At 37.7% G+C, this 23,067-nt stretch overlaps 1 protein-coding gene and 1 pseudogene across 9 annotated transcripts in view; both read right to left on the bottom strand.

The window, feature by feature from the left end:
* The window catches only part of FERMT2 (FERM domain containing kindlin 2), a 168,626-nt gene that overhangs the window by 27,742 nt on the left and 117,817 nt on the right, over positions 1–23,067 (bottom strand). For all 9 annotated transcript variants that reach the window (XM_069082214.1, XM_069082215.1, XM_069082219.1 and 6 more), the window contains one exon: positions 10,591–10,715. In XM_069082214.1, the coding sequence (XP_068938315.1) occupies positions 10,591–10,715 (125 nt within the window). The remainder of the gene's footprint in view (positions 1–10,590; positions 10,716–23,067) is intronic.
* Positions 388–4,707, bottom strand: LOC138156783 (U2 small nuclear ribonucleoprotein B'' pseudogene; annotated as a pseudogene).

Here is a 23,067-nt window from a genome sequence, read left to right as displayed (position 1 = left end):
AAAAAAAAAAAAAAAAAAAAAGAATTGGTGAAATGTAATAGAAGGAACAAAAGGTAACTGAAAAAAAATAATTCCTTAAAAATTAGAATTGAGAGGGGCAGCTAGGTGGTGCAGTAAACAGGACATTGGCTCTGGAGTCAGTAGGACCTGAGTTCAAATCTGATCTCAGACACTTAACATTTACTAGCCATGTGACCTTGGGCAAGTCACTTAACCCCAACTGCCCTGCCTTCCCCTCTCAAAAAAAAAAAATTAGAATTGGGCAACTGAAAGTTAATGACTTTATGAGACATCAAGAATTAGTTAAACAAAATAAAAAGAATTAAAAAACAGAAGAAGGTACAAAATATTGTATGTAAGATAGATTTTAATGTTATGTAAGGTGGATTTTTTTTTTTTTAATACAAGTAAGTTTTAATTATACAAAATGTTTCTTGCATGTTGCAGTACCCTAGGGAACACTGGAGAATTTGAGTTAAAAAAAGTTTACACAAAATGTTTTACTACTTTCACTATTGTCATCAAAAAGCTCTTCGAGAGGTTGAAGGGGGCAGAGCCAAGATGGCGGAGTAGAAGCAAGACCTTCCCGCGGCTCCGGCTTCCACCCTCCCCAATCCATGTAAAAAGGGGGCTCTAAACAAACTTTGGAACTGCAGAACCCACATAATGACACAGAGAAGCTAACCTCCCGCTGAGGACAGCCCGGCAGGCTGGCATGAATCGGCCAGCGCAGCGCTCTGGGAGCCGAGCCCAGCACCACACCGAGGCTTTAGCCCCAGGGCGGGCCTGACCAGCCGCCAGCCAGAGGGACTCCAGATCAGCAGCAGCTGTGGCCGTTTCCAGATTTATCAATACATAGATACGAAGGACAAGGTGAGAGGCCAGTGCAGTCTGGACTTTGGGACCAGTAAGTGGGAGTGTGTGGCTTTTACCCCTGGGGTGAGAAACCGCTGAGACGCCGGCACAGCCAGCCAGCGCCACGTGGTGGCTTCAGCTCCTGGCCTGCAGAGTGTAGGGGGACCAAGCACCAGTCTGAGGGGTCATCGCTCTTGCTTTAACCTGCTTGGATCTGGATTCCAGTCTAGGGTGGAGGTCCTGGGGTATGTGTCCAGCTTGCCAGAGCATGTGGAGACCTCAGAGAGGGCACCCATCTAATACCTCCAGCAGCTGAGAAAACCCCAGCGTTTGGGATGAAAACTCCCCTGTCTGGTGGCAGAGTCCTATTGTGGCAAAAAGCCCAAAAGTCAAATCATTGAGTGGCAAAACGAGCAGGCAGAGGAAACAAAGCAGACAGAAGATTCCAACATTACACTCCTATTTTGGGGATAAGAAGGAGCAAGGCCTGGAACAGGAGGAAAACAGTGAAGTCAGTACTCCTGCACCAAAAGCTTCAAAGGAAAAATACAAGCTGGTTACAGGCCATAGAGGACCTTAAGAAGCAGATAAGAGAAGTGAAGGAAAAATTGGGAAGAGAAATGACTCAAATGGCAAAGGAGGCTCAAAAAGGCAATGAGGAGAAGAATGCCTTAAAAGTCAAATTTGCCAGATGGAAAAAGAATCTCAAAAGCTCACTGAGGAGAATCATTGCTTCAGAATTAGACTGGAGCAAATGGAAGCTAATGACTTTATGAGAAATCAAGATGCTGTCAAACAGATCCAAACAAATGAAAGAATAGAAGGCAATGTGAAATATGTCATGGGAAAAACCACTGACCTGGAAAATAGATCCAGGAGAGATAATTTAAAAATTATTGGACTACCTGAAAGCCATGACCAAAGTAAGAACCTAGAAAGCATCCTCAAAGAAAACTGCCCTGATATTTTCGAACGAGAGGGCAAAATAGAGGTTGAAAGAATCCACCAATCACCTCCTGAAAAAGATCCCAAAAAGAAAACTCCTAGGAATATTATAGCCAGGTTCCGGAATTCCCAGATTAAGGAGAGAATATTACAAGCAGCCAGGAAGAAACAATTTGAATATTGTGGAAACACAATCAGGATAACCCAGGATCTGGCAGCTTCTACACTGAGGGATCGAAGGTCTTGGAATGTGATATTCCGGAGGTCAAGGGAGCTGGGATTAAGACCAAGAGTCACCTACCCAGCAAAACTGAGTATCATGTTTCAGGGGAAAATATGGTCATTCAGTGGAATACAGGACTTTCAGGCATTCTTGCTGAAAAAACCAGAGTTGAATAGAAAATTTGACATTCAGATACAAGAAGCAAGAGAAGCATGAGAAGGTAAACAGGGAAAAGAAATCATAAGGAACTTATCAAAGTTGAACTATTAACATTCCTACATGGAAAAACAATAATTGTAACTTATGAAACTTTTCTCAGTAGTTGAAGGGATTAGAAATATATATGTCTTTATATGAGGGTATGCGGGCATATGAATACATATGTGAATGTGTGTATATACGTTTACAGGTGTACATAGATAGAGGGCACAGGACCAATTTAACAGGAAGGGATGATACTTAAAAGGTGAAATTGAGAGGTGAGAGGAGTATAATGAGAGGAGATAGGGAGAGACAGATTGGGGCAAACTATCTCATACAGAAGAGGCAGGGGAAAATGGTTGCAATGGAGGGGAAGAAGGGAATGGGTCAACCTTATTCCTATTGAATCTGGCTTGAGGAGGGAGGGAAATACACACTAAATAGGGGATCTCACCCTCCAGGAGAATGGGGGTAAGGTGATGAGAGGGGGGATGATGGAAGGGAGAGCAGGCTAGGGGGGAGGGAAGTTGGAAGCACCCACTTTTGAAAAGGGACAGGATCAAAGTAGAGAATAGAACGGGTGGGAGGGAAATGTAGTCAGTCTTTTACAATATATCTACTATGTTATTGTTTTGCATTAGCCACACATGTACAACCTATACTGAACTGCTTGTCTCCCCAGTGGGGGTGGGTGGCGGGGGGGGAAGGGAATGAATCTGGGATTGAAAGTTTTAAAATCAAATATTCAAATATATGTGTGTGTGTGTGTATATATACTATTATTAATACCATCTTACATGTAATTAAGAAATGGGATGTACAGGCACTGAGGCATAGAGATCCACTGGAAAAGTCGAAATGGATATGGGAGAAAATATGGGAGAGAGCAGATTGGAGGTGGGGATATCCTGGGACTGCTGTTTTGGGGGGATGGGTGGGGGAAAAACGGGGAGAAAATTTGTAACTCAAAATCTGGTGTAAACGAATGATGTAAATCAGAAGTTAATAAAGCATTAAAAAAAACAAAAAATAAAAAAAAATAAAAAGCTCTTCGAAATTTCTGAACTGTATCTTTTGAAAAACGAAGAACAGAAGGTATAAATAAAACCAAGTCACTGAAAGAATGTCCATAAAGCTATTTCTTGGCATATGTAATCTTCATGGCATGGGATGTTGTGATCTTAAGTCCTTGTAAGGCATCTCTGGCAACACCAGCCTGTCCATCATTTTCAAACTCCACAAAAGCAATGTTGTGTCTCCCAGGTACCAATCATACTTTTTTGAAACCAGGAAACTGATTAAACAGCATAGATAACATCATTTCATTAGTCTCCTCTGGCAAGTTATTTAGGAATAAAATATAATTCGGTGGGTAGTCAGGCACCTGAGGATTTGGGGTTGAATTTCCTTGGGTGTTAGCTGAATTTGGTGTGGCCTAACCAGGCTTTTTATTTGCAGTATTGGCAGTTAGCTCCAAAGATTTAGCCTTTTTCTTCTCTTTTTTCTTTTCCTTATCAGCAAAAGTGCCACGAATTTTAGAGATTACATCAGAGTCTGTTTTTGCATATTGAATTCTCATTGGTTTACTATAAAACGGAAAGCCTTGTAACTGTCTCAAAGCATTTGTGGATGAGCCAAGTTCTTTAAATATAACAAAAGCTTGCCCTCTTATCTTCATAGTCTTTAATGCCACATTATCCACTACATGGCCAAACTGAGAAAAGAGTGCATACAATGATCTCTTCAGTTCTTCTTTTTTTATTTTGTCATTCATATTGTTGATATATATTGTATGATTTGGTCTGATATCCATGTTTTGGACTAAATTTCAGAGAAGCCTAGAAGGCTTCAGTTGCCTCTCCCAATGCTCACTCCACGCTGAAACACTGCTTTGTTATTCTTTTTTAAATAATAATTCCCAGGATCACAGATACTAGTTCCCAGGATCCATGGTCATAACAGTTTCTAGTTTCCAGGTTCATGGCTTATAAACATCTTTACCATACATGTGTATCATATTATAATGATAAATAATATAAACCTCTGAGTTCTGCTGGTAAATACCCACTGTGACTGTGCAGTGATATATAATGATGAGTTAATGTAAACTCGTGAGGCTATTACTGGCAAACTGCCTTCTTTGTCTATTACCCTATAAATCATGTGGACACTGGTCAGTAAGTGGGGGACAGAAATGCACAAGAGAAATATGCATGTGTGTTTGCCTCAACTGGTCCCCACTGAGGCTTAGGGGGAAATGTATAAGCTGTGTGTGACTTGTTTGCCTCCCATTAAGGTTTGGGGGGATATGTTAATGGATCAGAGAACCTAGAATATGATATTCTGTAAGGAAAAGGAACTTGGATTACAACCAAGAATCAACTACCCAGCAAAATTGAGCATAATCTTTCAGGGGAAAAGATAGACATTCAATGAAGTAGGGGACTTTCAAACTTTCCCTATGAAAAGACCAAAGCTGAACAGAAAATTAGATCTTCAAACATAAGAATCAAGAGAAGCATAAAAAAAGTAAACAGAAAAGAAAAAAAAAAAAACACCCCATATTATTCAGTAAAGTTAAACTGTTTAGTCCCCTACATGGGAAGATGATACTTGTAACTCCTAAGAACTATACCTCTATTATGGAAATTAGAAGGAGAACACATAGACGTGGGGGAAGGGAGAGTTGTTGACTGATGTGATGACATAAAAAAAAGAATTAAGGGGTGAAAAAAAAAGCATTGTACTAGGAGAAGAGTAAAGGGGCAGAATGGGGTAGATTATATCACATGAAAGGCATGAAAGACCTATTACAGTAGAGGGAAAGAATAGGGGGGATGAACTTACTGTCATTGGATTTGATTCAAAGACAGAATAAGATACACACTCAGTTACAGAAATTTATCTTAGCCTATAGGGAAGTAGGAGTGGAAAAGGAAAAAAAAGGGAGAGAATAAGTGATAGAATGGAGAGCAGATTGAGGCAGGTGGTGGTCAGAAGCAAAACAATGATGAGGAGGGACAGGATGAAAAGAGAGAGAAAAGTATAAATGGGGGGAAATAGGATGGAGGGAAATACAGAGTTAGTAACCATAACTGAATGTGAATGAGATAATAAACTCTCCCATAAAACTGAAATGGATAGAAGAGTGTATTAAAAATCATAATCCTACCATATGTTGTTTACAAGAAATACATGTGTGGGGTGGCCAAGTGGTGCAATTAGTAAGAGTGCCGGCCCCAGAGTCAGGAGACCCGGGATCGTTTCCGTTCTCACCCACACAAAATAACTGGCCGTGTAACCTTGAGCAAGTTACTTAACCCCAATTGCTTTAAAAAACAAAGGAAAGAAAAAAAGAAATACATGTGAAGACGAGAGAGACACAGAGAGTAAAGGTAAAAGGCTGAAGCAAAATATATTGTGCCTTCAGCTTAAGTACAAAAAAAAAACCAGCACATGTAGCAATCCTGATCTCACACAAAGCTAAAGCAAAAATAGATCTAATTAATAGACACAAGGAAGGAAACTACAGCTTGCTAAAAGGTAACAGAGACAATGGATAGCAATATTAAACATATATGCACCAAGTGGTGTAGATCCAAATTCTTGGAAAAAAAGTTAAGGGAGTAATAGGAAGAAAGAAAGCAAAACTATACTAGTGGGGGACCTCAATCTCCTCCTCTCAGAACTAGATAAATCTAACCACAAAATAAACAAGAATGAAGGTAAGGAAGTGAAAAGAATTTTAGAAAAGTCAGATATGATAGACCTCTGGAGAAAACTGAACAAAGATAGAGAAGATTAACCTTTTTCTCATGGTACATGGCACTTATACAAAAATTGACCATTAAGGCATAAAATCCTCACAATCAAACTCAGAAAAGGAAGAAATATTAGATGCACCCTTTTTAGATCATGATGTAATAAAAATAAAATGTTTAAAGGGAAAGACATAAAAAATTTAATTGTAAATGAAATATTCTAATTCACAACAAATCATAGAAACAATCGATAATTTTATCAAAGAGAACGACAACAATAAATAATATACCAAAATTTATGGGATGCAGCCAAAGCAGTTTTTAGGGGAAATTTTATATCTTTAAATGTTTAAATGAATAAAACAGAAAGAGGAGATCAATGAATTGGGCATGCAACTAAAAAAGCTAGAAAAAGAACAAATTAAAAATCCCGCAATTATATGTCAAATTAGAAATTCTGAAAAATCATAAGAGAGAATAATAAAGTTGAAAGTAAGAAAACTATTGAACTAAAAAATATAAGAGCTAATTTTATGGAAAAAAAACCCCACCAATAAAATAAATTTTTGGTTAATTTGATTAAAAAAAAAGAAAACCAAATTACCAATATCAAAAAAGAAAAGGGTGAATTCACCATTAATGAAATGGGAATTAAAGCAACAATTAGGAGCTATTTTGTTCAAAAATTATTTTGCCAAAAATCTGACAATCTAAGTGAAGTGGATGGATTTATGCCAGGGATGCAGGCTGGTTCCATATTACGAAAACAACCTGCGTAACTGATCATATTAATAAGAAAACCAACAGAAATCATATGATTATATCAATAGATACAGAAAAGTTTTTGACAAAATACTGCACCCATCCCTAATATAAACACTAGAGAATCTAGGATTAAATGGAGTTTTCCTTATAATGATAAGGAGTATATATCTAAAAACATCAGCAAGCATTATCTGTAATGGAGATAAGCTAGAAGTTTTTCTAATAAGATAGGGATGAAACAAGGATGGCACTGTTAAGCCTTTGCTCTCCTTTGGGTATACTCTTAGCTGTGAGATTTTTAGGTTAAAGGTTATGGACATATTAATTACGTCTTTCAAAGCATAATTCAAAACTGCTTTCCAGCGTGACTAGATAAACTCATAGCTCAACCAATAATGTACCAGTGTGCCTGGCTTTTGGCAGCCCTTTCAAATTGATGACTTTCCATCATAAATTTCCATCTTAGTCCACCTTTGCCAATTTGCTGAGTATGAAGTGAAGCCTCAGGTTTGTTCTGTTTTGTAGTTTTCTAATTATTAGTGATTTGAAGCAGTCTTTCATGTGATAGTGAATAGTTTACAATTCTTCTTTTGAGAACTCTTTGTCCATATCCTTTGACCACCTATCCATTTGTGTTAGTCCCCAAATTATCTTGGATATCAAACCCTTATCACATATAGTGATGCAGATTTATCCTCATCTGACAGCTTCCTTTCTTATCCTAGCTACAGTGATTTTAATCATGCAGGAGTTTTTCAATTTTATCTTTTATCATTTCTGATGGCCTGTATCCCTTATGTTATGGTTAAGAACTCGATCATAATTAATCATGACATATAGTTAAGAACTCTATAGCTGTAGCTCTAAAAAGTAGCTGATTCTATTTACTTAATGGCACAATGTTTAATTTTTAAGTTTCATACGGATTTTGAGTTTATTGTTGCATGTGGTATAAAACATTGGTCTAAAGTTAATTTCTGCCAAACTAATTTCCAAAATTCTTACAAGACATCATTTTAGGGGGACAAACTGAAAATCTGTAGTCCATTTAGATTAAAGTGATCAGTATAGAGAGGAGACTAGACACTATTGTATATAAAAAATACTTGAAAAAACTGTGAATGTTTATCCCAGGGAGTACAAGCTTTAGGGAGTGTCCTCATGATAACAACATGACAATGTTATGAAGAAGAAGGATTATTAGACTTGTTTTGCTTGGTCCTAGAAAGCAGAACCAGGAAAAAAAAGAAGTGGCAGAGAGGAAAATTTTAGCATGATATGAATAAAAACCTCTGAAGACTTACAACTAGAGTGCTTGAGGAGACAGAAAGTTCCCTATCACTAATGAAGAATGGATGACCACCTGTTCGCGACGTTATAGAGAGTATGCCTCTTTGAATATGAGTTATATTGGATGGCCTTACGAGTCTGATTCTTTTGTGATCCATGATGATATGAAAGACATTAATCCACTAAACAAATTTCCCAGGTAATGATATGCAGCTTAAACAATAGCAAGCAGATGGACAATAAGCTGGGTCCAGAAATGAGGAGGAAATAAGATTTAGGTATATGGGATCTGGGAAACTTTTTGACATTACTTTCAATGAATCCAAAGTATCTACTGTTGCAAAAAGCCATTCCTAAAACCTTGCAAAGCAGAACTGCAGCAGCTCAAAAGAAATGTGAGATGTGCAAATTTAGGGACATCTCCACTACAAATGTTCATATAAATTTTTTTTGTGTTCAACCTGTGGTAGAGTCTTCTGAGTTAGTATTGGTCTGGTCAACCACCATCAGATACACTGTACCTTGACCCTGACATAGTGATGTTATTTTGGTCTTCTTTGGTCCTAAGGCCAACCAACCAATTACATGCTCTGGTTGATACTGTAATACCTGCAAATTATGGAATACTATAATCTTGAAGAATTAAAATTATCTCTTTTCATTTCAACAAACATTCAGCAAGAAGAAGAAGGCACGAGGTAGCTGTGATCTGTATCAGTGGAAGACTACAATGAAATCATGGGTCCAACTACGTACAAAACTAACTTAACAAAAAAGAGGTATACACAGGATTAAGTCTAAATAAAAGCACAGTGGTTAATAAAATTATAGAAATTCAAGCTGTCTGGAGCTTTGCCCAAATAAGTTACTAAACTATGCATTAAACCACCGACCCAGAAGACACCACTAAGCCTATAAGCCAAAGAGATATAAGAAAAAGGAAAAGGTGTGCTTACATTTACAAGATTTATGAGCAGCTATTTTCGTTCTGTCAAAGACTGAAAACTAAGGGCTTGCCCATATATTGGGGAATGGCCGAACAAATTATGAAATATGAATGAAATGTATTGTGCCAAAAGAAATAATTGAGGGGATGATTTCAAAAAAACCTGTAAAGACTGATCTCAATCAGTTTTGAAATGAACTGATGCAGACTGGAGTGAGTAGAATCAGGAGAATAATTTATAGTATAACAACGTCGTAAAGATGAACAACTTTAAAAGACTAAGAATTCTGATCCATGCAATGATCAGTCATGATTCCAGAAGACTGATAATGAAGAATGTTACCCACTTCTTAATGGAGAGGTGATGAACTAAACATTCAGAAGGAGACACAAATTTTTGGACATATGCAGCCAATATGGGAGTTTGTTTTGCTTGATTATGCATATTTATTATGAGGCTTTTGTTTAGCTGTGGGGGATGGAGGTGGAGATTGATAGAGAAAATAAATGCTCTTCAACTGAAAAAATAACTTAAAAATTAAAGCAAGTAATAGTGATACTTTAATGCAGAATTTTCCCTTCTTTTTGGAGGGCAACTGGGGTTAAGTGACTTGCCCAAAGTCACACGGCTAGTAAGTGTGTCAAGTGTCAGAGGCCGGATTTGAACTCGGGTTCTCCTGACTCCAGGGCCAGTGCTCTATTCACTGTGCCAAATAGCCACCCCTGTAGAATTTTCCCTTCTTTTTGCAAAGTAAAACATTAAAAACATTATTAGTGAAACTAGTAATAATATTCCTATAGTACTTTAAGGTTTGCAAAGTGCTTTACAAATATCTAATTTTATCTTTACAACAACTCTGGGAATAGGTGCTATTATTATCCCCATTTTTACAGATAAGAAAACTGAGGCAAATGGAGGGTCTTTTTTTTTTTTTAAAGTAACTTACCCAGGAACCCACAACCAATAAGTGTCTGAGGAAAGATATGAACTTAATTGTTCCTGACTCCAAGTCTATCACTCCATCCACTATACCAACTAGCTACTTCATTTCCATCCTTTTTTATTTCACTTTGATATTTTGCCAGGAATTTTTCATTAAACACACACACACAAAAACACACACACACTGACAAACAAATAATTCTGCCTACCCACTTTGCCTCCCCAGAGTAAATAGGCTTTGTATGAGGAAATATGCCATGTACACTATTAGATATACACCTAATATTTGAAAATGAAAGTTTATACTATATAAAGCACTGCAAATTTTGACACGAAAAACAAAAGCTTTCAATAGGTATATCTTCGCCTGACAACTATAAAATGATAGAGAATGAAAATTCATAAAGAATAAATAATTATCATTGTCTCATATCTATAAAGACAGGTGTGTGGACGTGGATAAGTCACTTAATTTACCAGGTCTCAGAGCCTCATGTGTAAAATGAAGGGTTAAACTTAGAAGATCTCTGAGGTCCCTTCCAGCTCTCAATCTAAAATTCTATGGATTTATTCTAGGGAGAAGCTGAAGAGTACAAGAGACTATGTGTAAGTGAGAGATCAAATGCACATACAGGTAACATGTGAATGAAAGTTTTCTTACCTCTCAGGTTCATTTGGTGAGCGGGAGTTCCACTGGACTCTTCCTTACTTTTATAGCAAGAAATAGATGTATCTTTAAAGGTGCACCAATACTGTTTATAACCTTTTAGTGTCAACTTCTTAGGCCTGTATATTAAACACAATCCAGGAAATTATAAAAATTAGCAGTTTATTAAAAAGGATATTGACAAATGTATTGGTTTTTCTAAGCTATCTTAGAATAAATATAACTCTACATAGAAGTTATTATTCCCTAGGTTCTAGGAATAACATTTTGCATTTTTGTAATGAAAGATCTACCCTGGCATGCAAAAAGGTTCATACTCTAATACTTCTAATTTTTAGCAGAATTCACAGGAATAAACAAAACCTCGAGTGGAAATATTTATCAAGAACCAAATAATAAATATTTTCCTAAAGTAAGAATCGATTTAAAGAATAACAATAGTGAACATTTGTATTGTGATATATTTAATTTGATGCGGACAAAATATATCCTCATTTGATCTTTCTAACAACCCTGTTTAGTGAGAACCAAAGGCATAACCCACATTTTGCAGAGGAGGAAACAAAGTCAGAGAAGTAAAATGATTTGCATATGACCACATAGCTAGAAAATCCTGGAGGTGAGATCTGACTATATATGTCTTTCTCTAGGTTTTAAGTAATCGAGCACTCTTTCTACTACACCATAAAATTGTTCCTGAAATTCTGGCTGGAACAATCTTACAACAACAGGCAAATTACTATAATAATAATTCAAATAATTTCAGATTTAAAATCACCAAAGGACAATAAGAATGTCTAGATATAGGTTTCCTGCAATACTAAATTTAATAAGTTATTTCTTTATCAAGAAGTTTTATTAACTGTAAAATATACATTTCCAGTGACCAATTTTCTTTAAAACTGTGACTATATTCCCATATTATTAAAGCAGTATCTAGGCTATTTAGTCCAGAGCAAGGTGCTAACGAAGCCAAAGTCACCACAGCCTAGTATGAACAAACTGTCCTTAAAAAACAATCTTCCAAGGTGAGCAGTCTCATAACTATAATTTACAAAAGGAAAATCAGGCAAAGGGATGTAAAAATCACAAGTCTGGAGAGATTGTAATTGAAACTATTCACCTTTCCCAGCTCCTCTTTTATGGGATCTACTATTCTCTTGGCAACTGACTCATTTTGGTCTCTAGGCAAGCTCCCAGTGGCTGTTCATGAAGAGTTTGAGGGGTAGGGTCCCCCAGGATATTGGTGAGGGGGTAGTGGCCTGGTCTGAGAAGCCTTTGCACTTGGGTCATTACTACAACTACTCATTTGCTCTTTTGCTGTATTTAATAGTTATTACCAGTGTTTCCAGTCTAGTCTCCTCATAATTCTACTTTCCTGACCCCCAGGCTCTACAATCTTAGCTTATACTTTAGTCTCCCCAGAATACTACCAATGAGTTTATTTACCTAAAATTGTCCTAGCCACATGGAGCTATAGGGTTACCAGAGGCCAGCTTCCCATCATTAAGTATATGTGTGAATGGGAAAGGTGAGCCTTGGGAATGGAGCGCCCCAAAGCTCTCCACCTCCCCTTGTAGCAGGGAACCACCTTGCTTACCTTACACCAAGTTTACCAAGAAGTAAACTCCAAAAGTTTCAACCTGGAATAGTTACAACCTTGGGGATTTGCAGGGTCAACCTAGGTCTGCCCATGAGCCTTATGAGTTGGTCTTCAGTTATTTTTTTTTCCTGAAAGAATTACCTTGTGAATTATCCTCATTTCTAGCTACTTTATTTTGGGACTTCTCTGACTTTTCCACCAAGCTTTTCCCAGTTTTCCCTCTAGCCCTCCCTCCAGCTTTTTGGCTTTTAAGTCGTCTTCACCCATTATGCTCTTTGAGGGCAAAAATCTTTTTTTTTTTTTTAATAATCAGGGTTAAGTAACTTGCTCAAGGTTACACGGCCAGTTATTTCAGGGTGTGGTGCTAAGTATCTGAGCCCGGATTTGATCCCCAGGTCATCCCAACACTGGAGCCGGTGCTCTTACTCGCTGTGCTACCTGGACGCCCCCGAGGGCAAAATCTTTTTGTATTTGTATACTCAGTGCTTAGCTAGGGCAGATACTAGATACTTAGTAAATATTTACTGACTGATAGGTTCTTTAACTTTTTTCCTCTTCCTGTCATTACTGAATTTTCTGAATATTGAGGTTCCTATGTTATTTAGTGTGGAAGAAGACAGAACTTTCCCCTTTTACTCTAACATCTTCTCAAGTTTCCTCATAAATGCTACATGGAACTTATGCAAAGAATGTTGGGAGGCTTTCCTCTGGGTCTTTTACTATTCTGTGTTGTCCCTTATTCTTCCTACATCATGATAATCCATTTTCTTTTAAGATGATACATTTCTTAGTTTTGATCTTTCATGTCAGGGTTTCTTAACCATTTGGGGGTCACAGACCCCAAATGTTAAGTCCTGTGAAGCTTATGGACTCTTTCTCAGAATAAAATTTGTCACCTATGTTCAATGAAAGGAAATGCTATATTTAAGTTAGAGTTTGTGAAAATAAAGGGAAGATTTTCCCTATCCAAATTGATAGACTCCATGAAATCTATCTGAGATTAAGAACCTCTCTGTTTTATACCATCATATAAGTCAGCATTGGTAATATGCTATTTATACCTGCTCATTTGTTTCTTCATTGCATTTTGAGTCATTTTATAATTCTGATTCATCAAAGTTTATGGTATTTCATGACTTCCAGGCAGTGATCATCATGGGGATATACTGGTATTTGAATGGGCTTTTACAAATTTGAAAGGAAGCAACATAGAGAAACTAAAAAAACAAGGAAAAACCTCCAACTATAGAATATATGAATATGTGGGATACCATCAGTCAAGAAACACATGAGAATTATATGACTATAACTCTTAAAATATCCTTTACAGAAATAGAGACCTACATAAGTGTACAGATATTAACTGCTCATGGATGGGCCATGCTTATATAATAAAAATGATAATACTAAGTTAACTTCTTCAGTGCCATAACAGTCAATACACCAAAAGGCTATCTTACAGTACTAGGAAAAAATAACTGCAAAAATCAAAGGGAGGAACGAATCTCAAGAGAAATAACAAAAAAAACTTGGAAGAAAGAAAGAAAGAAGACCTACCTCTCAAACTATACTACAAAGTACTACCCATCAAAACAACTTGATTCTGGTTAAAAAAAAAAAAGACAGATAAATGGAACAAATTAGGTAAGCAACATACTGAAACAAATAAGAACACATAAGAGCATAGTGTTCAAGAAACCTAAAGATACCAGATATTTGGGTATGGTCTTACTATTAAATTTTTTTTTTAATTGGGGGAAACTAGAAAGCAATTTGACAGAAATTACATTCAGACCAAAATCTTATAGCATATATTATAATAAGTACCAAATGAATAAATTATCTAGATATTAAAAATCACAAAATAGGGGATCAAGGAAAAGGAAACCTTTTGCAGCTGTGTTTCATTTCCTCAACAGACAATAAGCTCACTGAAGGGGCAGCTAGGTGGCACAATGGATAGAGCAACAGTTTTGGAGTTAGGAAGATCTGAGTTAAAATCCAGCCTCATATGCCTATTAGCTGTGTGACCCTGAATAAGTCACTTAAGAGCTATTTGCCTTAGTTCTTCATCTGTAAAATGGTGACACCATGGGAAAGGAAATGGCAAACTATTCCAGTATCTTTGCCAAGAAAACCTCATAGATGAAGTACACGGTTCATGGAGAATTGGACATGACTGCACAAGTGAAGAATAAATAACAAGCTCAATGAGGGCTAGCCCAATCTATTCTATTTCTGTTTTTTATTATCTTTCCAATTTCATTTATGAATGATATGGCCCTCATAGCAATCCTCAGAGGAAGCAATTCCTGTGGAGAAGTAATTCATCATTCTTTCTTATCACCACCAATAGCAATCACTGATGAACTGCAACTGAAAAGCAGATGAGCCTAAGAACCTTGGGAATGACAGGTGTGGTAAAAGCAACATTTTAACCCAGTTTTCAGGAAAGCTAGACTAAAAGGCATCAAACTATGCTTGATAGTTGGTTGGCTCAAGGAACTAAAGGCTCTGGTTTTTTACCTTACTTCCTGGTTGCTGGGGTACAAAGTGGTCAAGAGGAACTCCAGTTCTCTGAAGCTTGGCTGGTGAAGGTCAGGCAAGGGTATTTGCCTTCTGCTGTTGAATATACTTCTTCTATGGCCAAGTATATCTCCATTTGTTAAATGCTGAATGAAATACAAGTGCCTCATTTTGTTCTAATACGGAACCTAAATTATTAGGGGATTGACTGAAATAAGGCAGAGCCAGGAAAGCAGAGCTTCTCAGAACACTGGTCCTATTTCCAGCCTAAGCCCTGAAGCCATCATCTGACAAAGTAATTACAGGCATACCTTGGAGGTATTGTGGGTTCAATTCTAGACCACAGCAATTAAGTAAATGTTGCAATAAAGTGAGTTACATGAATTCTCTGGTTTCCCAGTGCATATAAAGGAATACTGCCTTAGACTCTGCTCTAGAACCAGAGAGTAAAAGAGAAATTGAAAGAATTCACTGATTGCCTCTTGAAAAAGATCCCCAAAAGAAAACTCCTGGGAATATTATAGCCAAATTTCAGAGCTCTCAGGTCAAGGAGAAAATATTACAATCAGTCAGAAAATGTATGTTTACACTACATTGTAGTCTATTAAGTGTTCATTAGCATTATTTCTTAGAAAAAAAAAACCAATGTAGATACCGTAATTAAAAAACTTTATTGCTAAAAAATGCTAACCATCACCTGAGCCTTCAAGTGAGTTAACCTTTTTGTTGATGGAGGGTCTTGCTTCAGTGTTGATGGTTGGTAGTGACCGCAGAAGGTTGGAATGGCTGTGACAATTTCTTAAAAGATAACAATGAAATTTATTGCATTAAATGACTCTCTCATAAAAGACTTCTCCATAGTATGTGATGCCGTTATTTACAGCAGAACTTCTTTCAAAATTGGATCAATCATCTCAAGCTCTGCTGCTGCTTTATCAATTAAGTTTATGTAATATTATTTAATATTTTTATGTCTGAGGCAAGAGGGAGACTCAAGCAGAGGGAGAGAGATGAAGGAACAGATGGTTGGTGGAGCAGTGAAAACATACAACATTTATTAAATTAGCCATTTTATATGGGTACAGTTCATCAAAGATTACTAACCACAGAACATAATAATAAATAATTACTAAAATGTGGCATATGATGTGGGCCTATGCTATTGGAAAAATGGTACTGCTCAATGCAGGGTTGCTACAAACCTTCAGTTTATAAAAACAAAACAAAACAACCAACCCTGCAAGATCTACAAAGTGCAATAAAACACGGTATGCCTCTAACGCGGAGAAGGGGCTAGCCATCCCCAGCAACTAGGAACCCATTGGGTAGGCAAGCCGACCCTAGCTGAAGCAAGGAACCATAAGGGAGAGACAGGATGAGCATGTGCCAGAATGTATGTATTCATTTGTATCCAATTTCAAGGAATGTCAGTACCACCCCCATGGTCAGTCTTGTCTGAACTCTTGCTGTATTATCCTGGAAAGCAACCTTTATGGAGAAACTGTTTCTGAAAGGGCTGATAGCATCACTTCCTCCACAACAGCTACCCAGAAAATAAAATGCTCTATACCAAAGTCCTTGTTACTGTCAAATGACTTGAAAGGAGAGAGAGGGAGGGAAGAGAGGAGGGAGTGAATGAAGGAGAGGAGACAGACAGAAAGACACACACACGCTGATGGCATATCTCAATGGTTTTACAAGCATGTACTAGGTACTATACTACAAGTTGGGGACACAAATAGAAGCAAACAAGAAAATCCCTACCTTAAAGTAAATTACATTCTAATGAGGGAAGACAATATATATAAGGGAGAAGGTAGGAACAATGAAAAAGGTGAGGATAAGGAGATGGAATCTAGGGAGTCAAATGAGAAAGAGGGGGAAGGCATGCCGGGAGGCTTTCCCAAAATGGTTTTCTAAGTGAGGGAGTCAATAATGAGGAATGAAAAACCTCAGGTTGGGGATTTACCAGGGTGAAGAGAAGAAGGAAATAAAGTCTGGATTTTATCAGTGGAAATGACATTAAAGAAGCTGCATTACTATTAACTTTGCTGCTGCACCCTAAAGATCATGGTACATTTTCACCTGACTTGCAGCTAAAATCTTTTCTTTTATGTGCTATCTCTTACATTAGAATGAGTTTCCAGAAAGCAGAGGTTATCTCTTCCTTTTCATTTGTATCCTAAATATTTAGTACAGTGCTTTGTATGTTGAAATTTTGATAAATGCTTCTCCTTTAACTCATGCGGGTTAATTTGGCTGTATTTCAAGTTTTATGCATACTTATTTTCCTCTCTACTTCTGAGGCAATGCTATTGCTATGCTGCAATGCCATTTGGTTATGATTATAAATTTTTTTTTCACTTTGTACCCCATAACAATGCTCCCTTTATCTGCCATTCTTCTCTAATTGGCAAGAAAATCAAGAACTTGCTGGTCCAGGCAGCATCTGTACTCTTTTGGCCTATTCACTGGAATGACTATTCAAACACTGACAGTGATTAAACTTTTTAAAAATACATACATTTTTTTTCCCATTCTTTTTTATTTCTTTGTTTTTAGTTTTCAACATTTGTTTCCACAAGATTATGAGTTACAAATTTTCTCCCCATCTCTGCTCTACCCCACCACCACAAGTTGACAAGCATACATCTTCCCTCAGTCTGTCCTCTTTTATATCTCCCCCATTCCCCTCCTTCCCCTCTATGTTCTTGTAGGGCAAAATGGACTTCTACGACCCCATTTCGTGTATATTTTATTTCCCAGTTGCACATAAAAACAATTTTTTAACATGTGTTTTTTTTTTAGCTCAGTTTCAATGTCTTTATTCTCTGTTCAATGTGGACTTCATCATTGTGCTTTTTTTTTTATATTGCGTTTATTTTTAGTTTACATCACTCATTTTCACAAGATTTTGAGTTACAAATTTTTCTCCCTGTCTTTCTTCTATCCACCATCCCAAAACAGCAATTCCACTGTATAGCCTCTCCCCCAATCTGTTCTCTTATATCTTGCCCCATCCCCACTTTGACTTTCTAGTAGTGCAAGATGATCTCCACACCACAGTGACTATCTTATTTCCCAGTTGCATGTAAAAAAAATGATGATAATAATGATAATTTTTAAAAAACATTTGATTTTACAACTTTGAAATCCAGATTCTTTTGCTTCCTCTCTCTTCACCTACCTTTACTGGGAAGATAAGCAATTCAATATAAGTTGTGCATGTGTAGTTATGCAAAACATTTCCATAGTAGATACATTGTGAAAGACTGACTATATTTCCCTCCATCCTATACAGCCCCCTCACTGGTTCTATTCTCTACTTTGATCCTGTCCCTTTTCAAAAGTGTGTGTTTCCAATTTCCCTCCCCCCCCCTACCCTCCCCTCCCCTCCATCCCCCCCCCTCTCATCCCCTTACCCCCTACTCTCCTGTAGGGTGAGATACCCTATTTAGTGTGTATGTCATTCCCTCCCTAAGCCTAATTCAATGAGAGTAAGGTTGACCCATACCCTTTTGCCTTTCTGTTCTTACCCTCCATTGTAACAGTTATCCCTTGCTTCTTTTATATGGGATAATTTTCCCTATTCTATCTCTCCCCATCTCCTCTCATTATATTCTTCTCTCACCTCTCAATTTCAACTTTTAAATATCATCCCTCCATATTCAGCTCATCCTGTGCCCTCTATATATGTGCGCTCTATACCTGTACACATATACACACACTCACATATGTATCCATATGAACATATGCCCTCCTATATATATATATGTATGTACACACACATATATACATATATATATACACACACATTTCTATTCCCTTCAACTATAATCATACTGAGAAAAGTTTCATAAGTTACAATTATTGTTTTTCCATGTAGGCATATAAATAGTTCAACTTTGATAAGTTCCTTATGAGTTCTTTTCCCTGTTTACCTTCTTGTGCTTCTCTTGCTTCTTGTATTTGAATTTCAAATTTTCTATTCACCTCTGGTTTTTTCATCAAGAATGCTTGAAAGTCCTCTATTTCATTGAATGACCACATTTTCACCTGAAACATTATACTCAGTTTTGCTGGGTAGATGATTCTTATTTTTAATCCTAGCTCCTTTGACCTCCAGAGTATCATATTCCAAGACCTTCGATACCTTAATGCAGAAGCTGCTAGATCCTGTGTTATCATGATTGTGTTTCCACAATATTTGAATTGTTTCTTCTTGGCTGCTTGTAATATTTTCTCCTTGACCTGGGAACTCTGGAATATGGCTATAATATTCCTAGGAGTTTTCTTTTTGGGATCTTTTTCAAGAGGTGATTGGTGAATTCTTTCAATGTCTATTTTGCCCTCTGGTTTTAGAATATCAGGGCAGTTTTGCTTGATAATTTCTTGCAAGATGGTGTCTAGGCTCTTTTTTTGATCATGGCTTTCAGGTAGACCAATAATTTTCAAATTATCTCTCCTGGGTCTATTTTCCAGGTCAGTGGTTTTTTCAATGAGATGTTTCACATTGCCTTCTATTTTTTCATTTGTTTGCATCTGTTTTAAAGTATTGTGATATCTCATAAAGTTATTAGCTTCAATTTGCTCCAATCTAATTCTGAAGGAATTATTCTCTTCAGTGATCTTTTGAAATTCTGTTTCCATTTGACAAATTTGGCCTTTTAAGGCATTCTTCTCACTGGCTTTTTGGGCCTCTTTTGCTGTTTGAGTTAATCTATTTTTTAAGGTGCTATTTTCTTCAGTCAGGTTGTTGACTCTCTTTTCATGATTTTCTTGCATCATTCTCATTTCTCTTCCCAATTTCTCCTCCAGTTCTTTTACTTGATTTTCAAAATATTTCTTTAACTCCTCCACGGCCTGTAACCAATTCATATTTTTCTTGGAAGCAGTTCTGACTTCATTGTCTTCCTGCCATTCCATGCTTTGATCCTTTTTGTCCCCAAAACAGGAATCTGAAGTTGGATTGCTGTGCTTGCTTTGTTTCCTTTGATTGCCCATGTTACCACTCAATTACTTGAGTTTTGAGCTCTTTGCCACAGTAGAACTCTACTTCTAGAAGGGAGAGCTTTGTCTCAAATTGCTGGGGTTTTCACAGCTACCAGAGCTATTAAGAGGGCACCGTCTCTGTAGCCCCCACAAACTCTGGCTCACTGGTCACACACCTCAGGACCACCACCCAAGACCGTGATCCAGATCCAGGGAGGTTAAACCAAGAGCAATTACCCTCTGAATATTCGCTTGGCCCCCCTAAAATCTACAAGCCAGGATCTCTGAAGAGGCCACGTGAAGGCAGCAGCAGGGCCGCCACACCTCTGCCACTTCTAGATCTGGGGACAGGGGCCAGACCCACTTCTCTGTCCCCCAGTTCCATGAGAGTTCAACACTGACCACTCACTTTTTCTTTGGCATTTATGGGTTGATAATTCTGGAGACCACCACAGCTGCTGTTGATCCACTCTAACATTTGTTTTTAAAACTTTGAGTTCCAGATTATTTCCCTTCTTCCCTCCTCACCCACCCCCACTGGGAAGACAAGCAACTCAATATAAGTTATACACATGTAGTTATGCAAAACATTTCCATAGTAGTAATAATGTAAAAGACTAACTATATTTCCCTCCATCCTATCTTTTTTTTTTTTTTTAAAGAAATTGGGGTTAAGAAACTTGCTCAAGGTTACACGGTCAGTTTTTTTTGTGTGGGTGGTAAGTATCTGAGGCTGGAACCAATCCTGGGTCCTCCCAACTCTGGGGCCGGCACTCTTACTCACTGCACCACCTAGACGCCCCCCTCCATCCTATCTTGCCCCCCATTTATTCTATTTTCTCCTTTGACCCTGTGCCTTCTCAAAAGTGTCTGCCTCTGACTACCCTCTCCCCCAACCTGCCCTCCTTGCTATTATCAGCCTTCTTATCCTTTTCCCCCCTACTTTCCTGTACAGTAAGATGCCCAATTGAGTATGTATGTTATTCCCTCCTTGAGCCAAATTCAATGAGAGTAAGGCTGACCTTTCACCTTCCTGATCTTCCCCTCCATTTTAATAGTTTCCTCTTGCCTCTTTTATGTGAGATAATTTACCCTATTCTATCTCTCCCTTTCTCTTCCTTCCATTATATTCCTCTATCACCTCTTAATTTTATTTTTAAGATATCATCTCTTCATATTCAATTCATCTTGTGCCCTCTATGCATACATATATACACACATATATAAACACATAAACACCCACCTATACATACATATATATGTACTCCTACACACACACACACACTCCCTTCAACTATCCTAATACTGAGAAAAGTCTCATGAGTTCCAAATATCATCTTTCCATGTAGGAATGTAAACAGTTCAACTATAATAAGTTCCTTATGATTTCTCTTTCCTGTTTACCTTTACATGTTTCTCTTGATCCTTGTATTTGAGAGACAAATTTTCTGTTCTTTCTGGTCTTTGCTCTGGTCTTTCCATCAAGAATGCTTGAAAGTCCTCTATTTCATTGAATGTCCATATTTTCACCTGAAGTATTATACTCAGTTTTTCTGGGTAGGTGATTATTGGTTTTAATCCTAGCTTCTCTGACCTCTGGAATATCATATTGTTCCAAACCCTTCGATCCCTTAATGTAGAAGCTGCTAGATCTTGTGTTATCCTAATTGTGTTTCCACAACACTCAAATTGTTTCTTCCTGACTACATATAATATTTTCTCCTTGTCCTAGGAACCCTGAAATTTGGCTGCAATATTCACAGGAATTTTCCTCTTGGCCTTTTTTTCAAGCAGTAATCAGTGAATTCTTTCAATTTCTATTTTAACCTCTGGTTCTAGAGCAGGGTCTAGGGCAGTATTCCTTGATAATTTCTTGAAAGATGTCTAGACTCTTTTTTTTGATCACTGATTTCAGGTAGTCCAATCATTTTAAAATCATATCTTCTGGATCTATTTTCCAGGTCAGTCATTTTTCTGATGAGGCATTTCACATTTCCTTCTATTTTTTCATTCTTTTGCATCTGTTTTATAATATCTTGATTTCTCATAAAGTCATTAGTTTACATTTTTTCTCATCTAACTTTGAAGGAATTACTTTCTTCAGTGAGCTTTTGAACTTCCTTTTCCATCTGGCCAATTCTGCTTTTTAAGGCAGTCTTCTCCTCACTGGTTTATTGGACCTCTTTGGCCATTTGAGTTAGTCTATTTTTTAAGGTATTGTTTTCTTCAGTATTTTTTTGTGTCTCCTTTAGCAAGCTGTTGACTCATTTTTCATGATTTCTTGCATCACTCATTCCTCTTCCTGATTTTTCCTCCACTTCTCTTACTTAACTTTCAAAATCCTTCTTGGGTTCCTCCATGGCCTGTAGCCAATTAATATTTTTCTTGGAAGCTTTTCATACAACAGTTTTGAGTTTGTTGATTTCTTCTGGTTCCATGTTTTGATCCTTTTTGTCCCTAAAAAAGGACTGAATGGTCTGATAGCGCTTCCTCTGCTTGCTCATCTTGCCAGCCAATTACTTGACTTTTGAGCTCTTTATCATGGTAGAACTCTGCTTCCAGAATGGAGAGAGCTATGTCCCAAATATTGGGGTTTTACACAGCTGTTGTCAGAGTTTCTTCTAGGTACCTGCCTCAGAACTGTGAGGAGGACTGACTCTCCACAGTCTCAACAAGCTCTGCCATGCCAGTGCTCCTCACCCTAGGACCACCATCCAAGACTACCATGTTTCCCCGATAATAAGACACTGTCTTATTATTTTTTTTGGACAGAAAAACACCAGAGGGCTTATTTTAATGAACATTGACAGCAATTTTAATGAACAGGTAAATGTGAACAAAAAAATGTACCTTTATTCAATAAGCAAATCACTGGGGAAGAACAGGATGACGCGCTCACTGCTGCAGCTCTGATTGGATGCAGCTCGGAGCGTGGCGTGTGTTTCACGGGGGGGGGGGGACGGTGCATACAGAGGGTACCGTAATGTAGCGTGTAGTGCAGGGGATCACCTTCACTACAGTAGCAATCTCAATAGGGCTTATTTTCGGGGGAGGGCTTATTTTAGAGGAATCTTACAAAGTAAGGGGAGGGCTTATTTTTGGGACAGGTCTTATTATCAGGGAAACACGGTATGACCAAAATCCAAGCAGGGAAAAGCAGAAAAATCCTGTCTCCATGCCAACAAAGAGATTCCTCCAATTGCGCTCTGGTTGGTCAGCTTCGTTCCCCCACTATCGGTGGGCCTGGAGCTCAAGAAGTAGCCACTGCCAGTCTCACCACCTCCTCTACCCCAGGGGCAGGGGCCAGACTGTGCTCTTTCTCACCCAGGTCCAAGAGTATTTCCCCACTG

Source organism: Petaurus breviceps, unplaced genomic scaffold (assembly GCF_028583685.1).
Source record: "Petaurus breviceps papuanus isolate PSGF00001 unplaced genomic scaffold, PetGlider_PUasm1.0 164, whole genome shotgun sequence".
NCBI classification, from domain to species: domain Eukaryota; kingdom Metazoa; phylum Chordata; class Mammalia; order Diprotodontia; family Petauridae; genus Petaurus; species Petaurus breviceps.
Note: the sequence above shows the minus strand (reverse complement) of the source record. Positions and strands in the feature narration are given on the sequence as shown.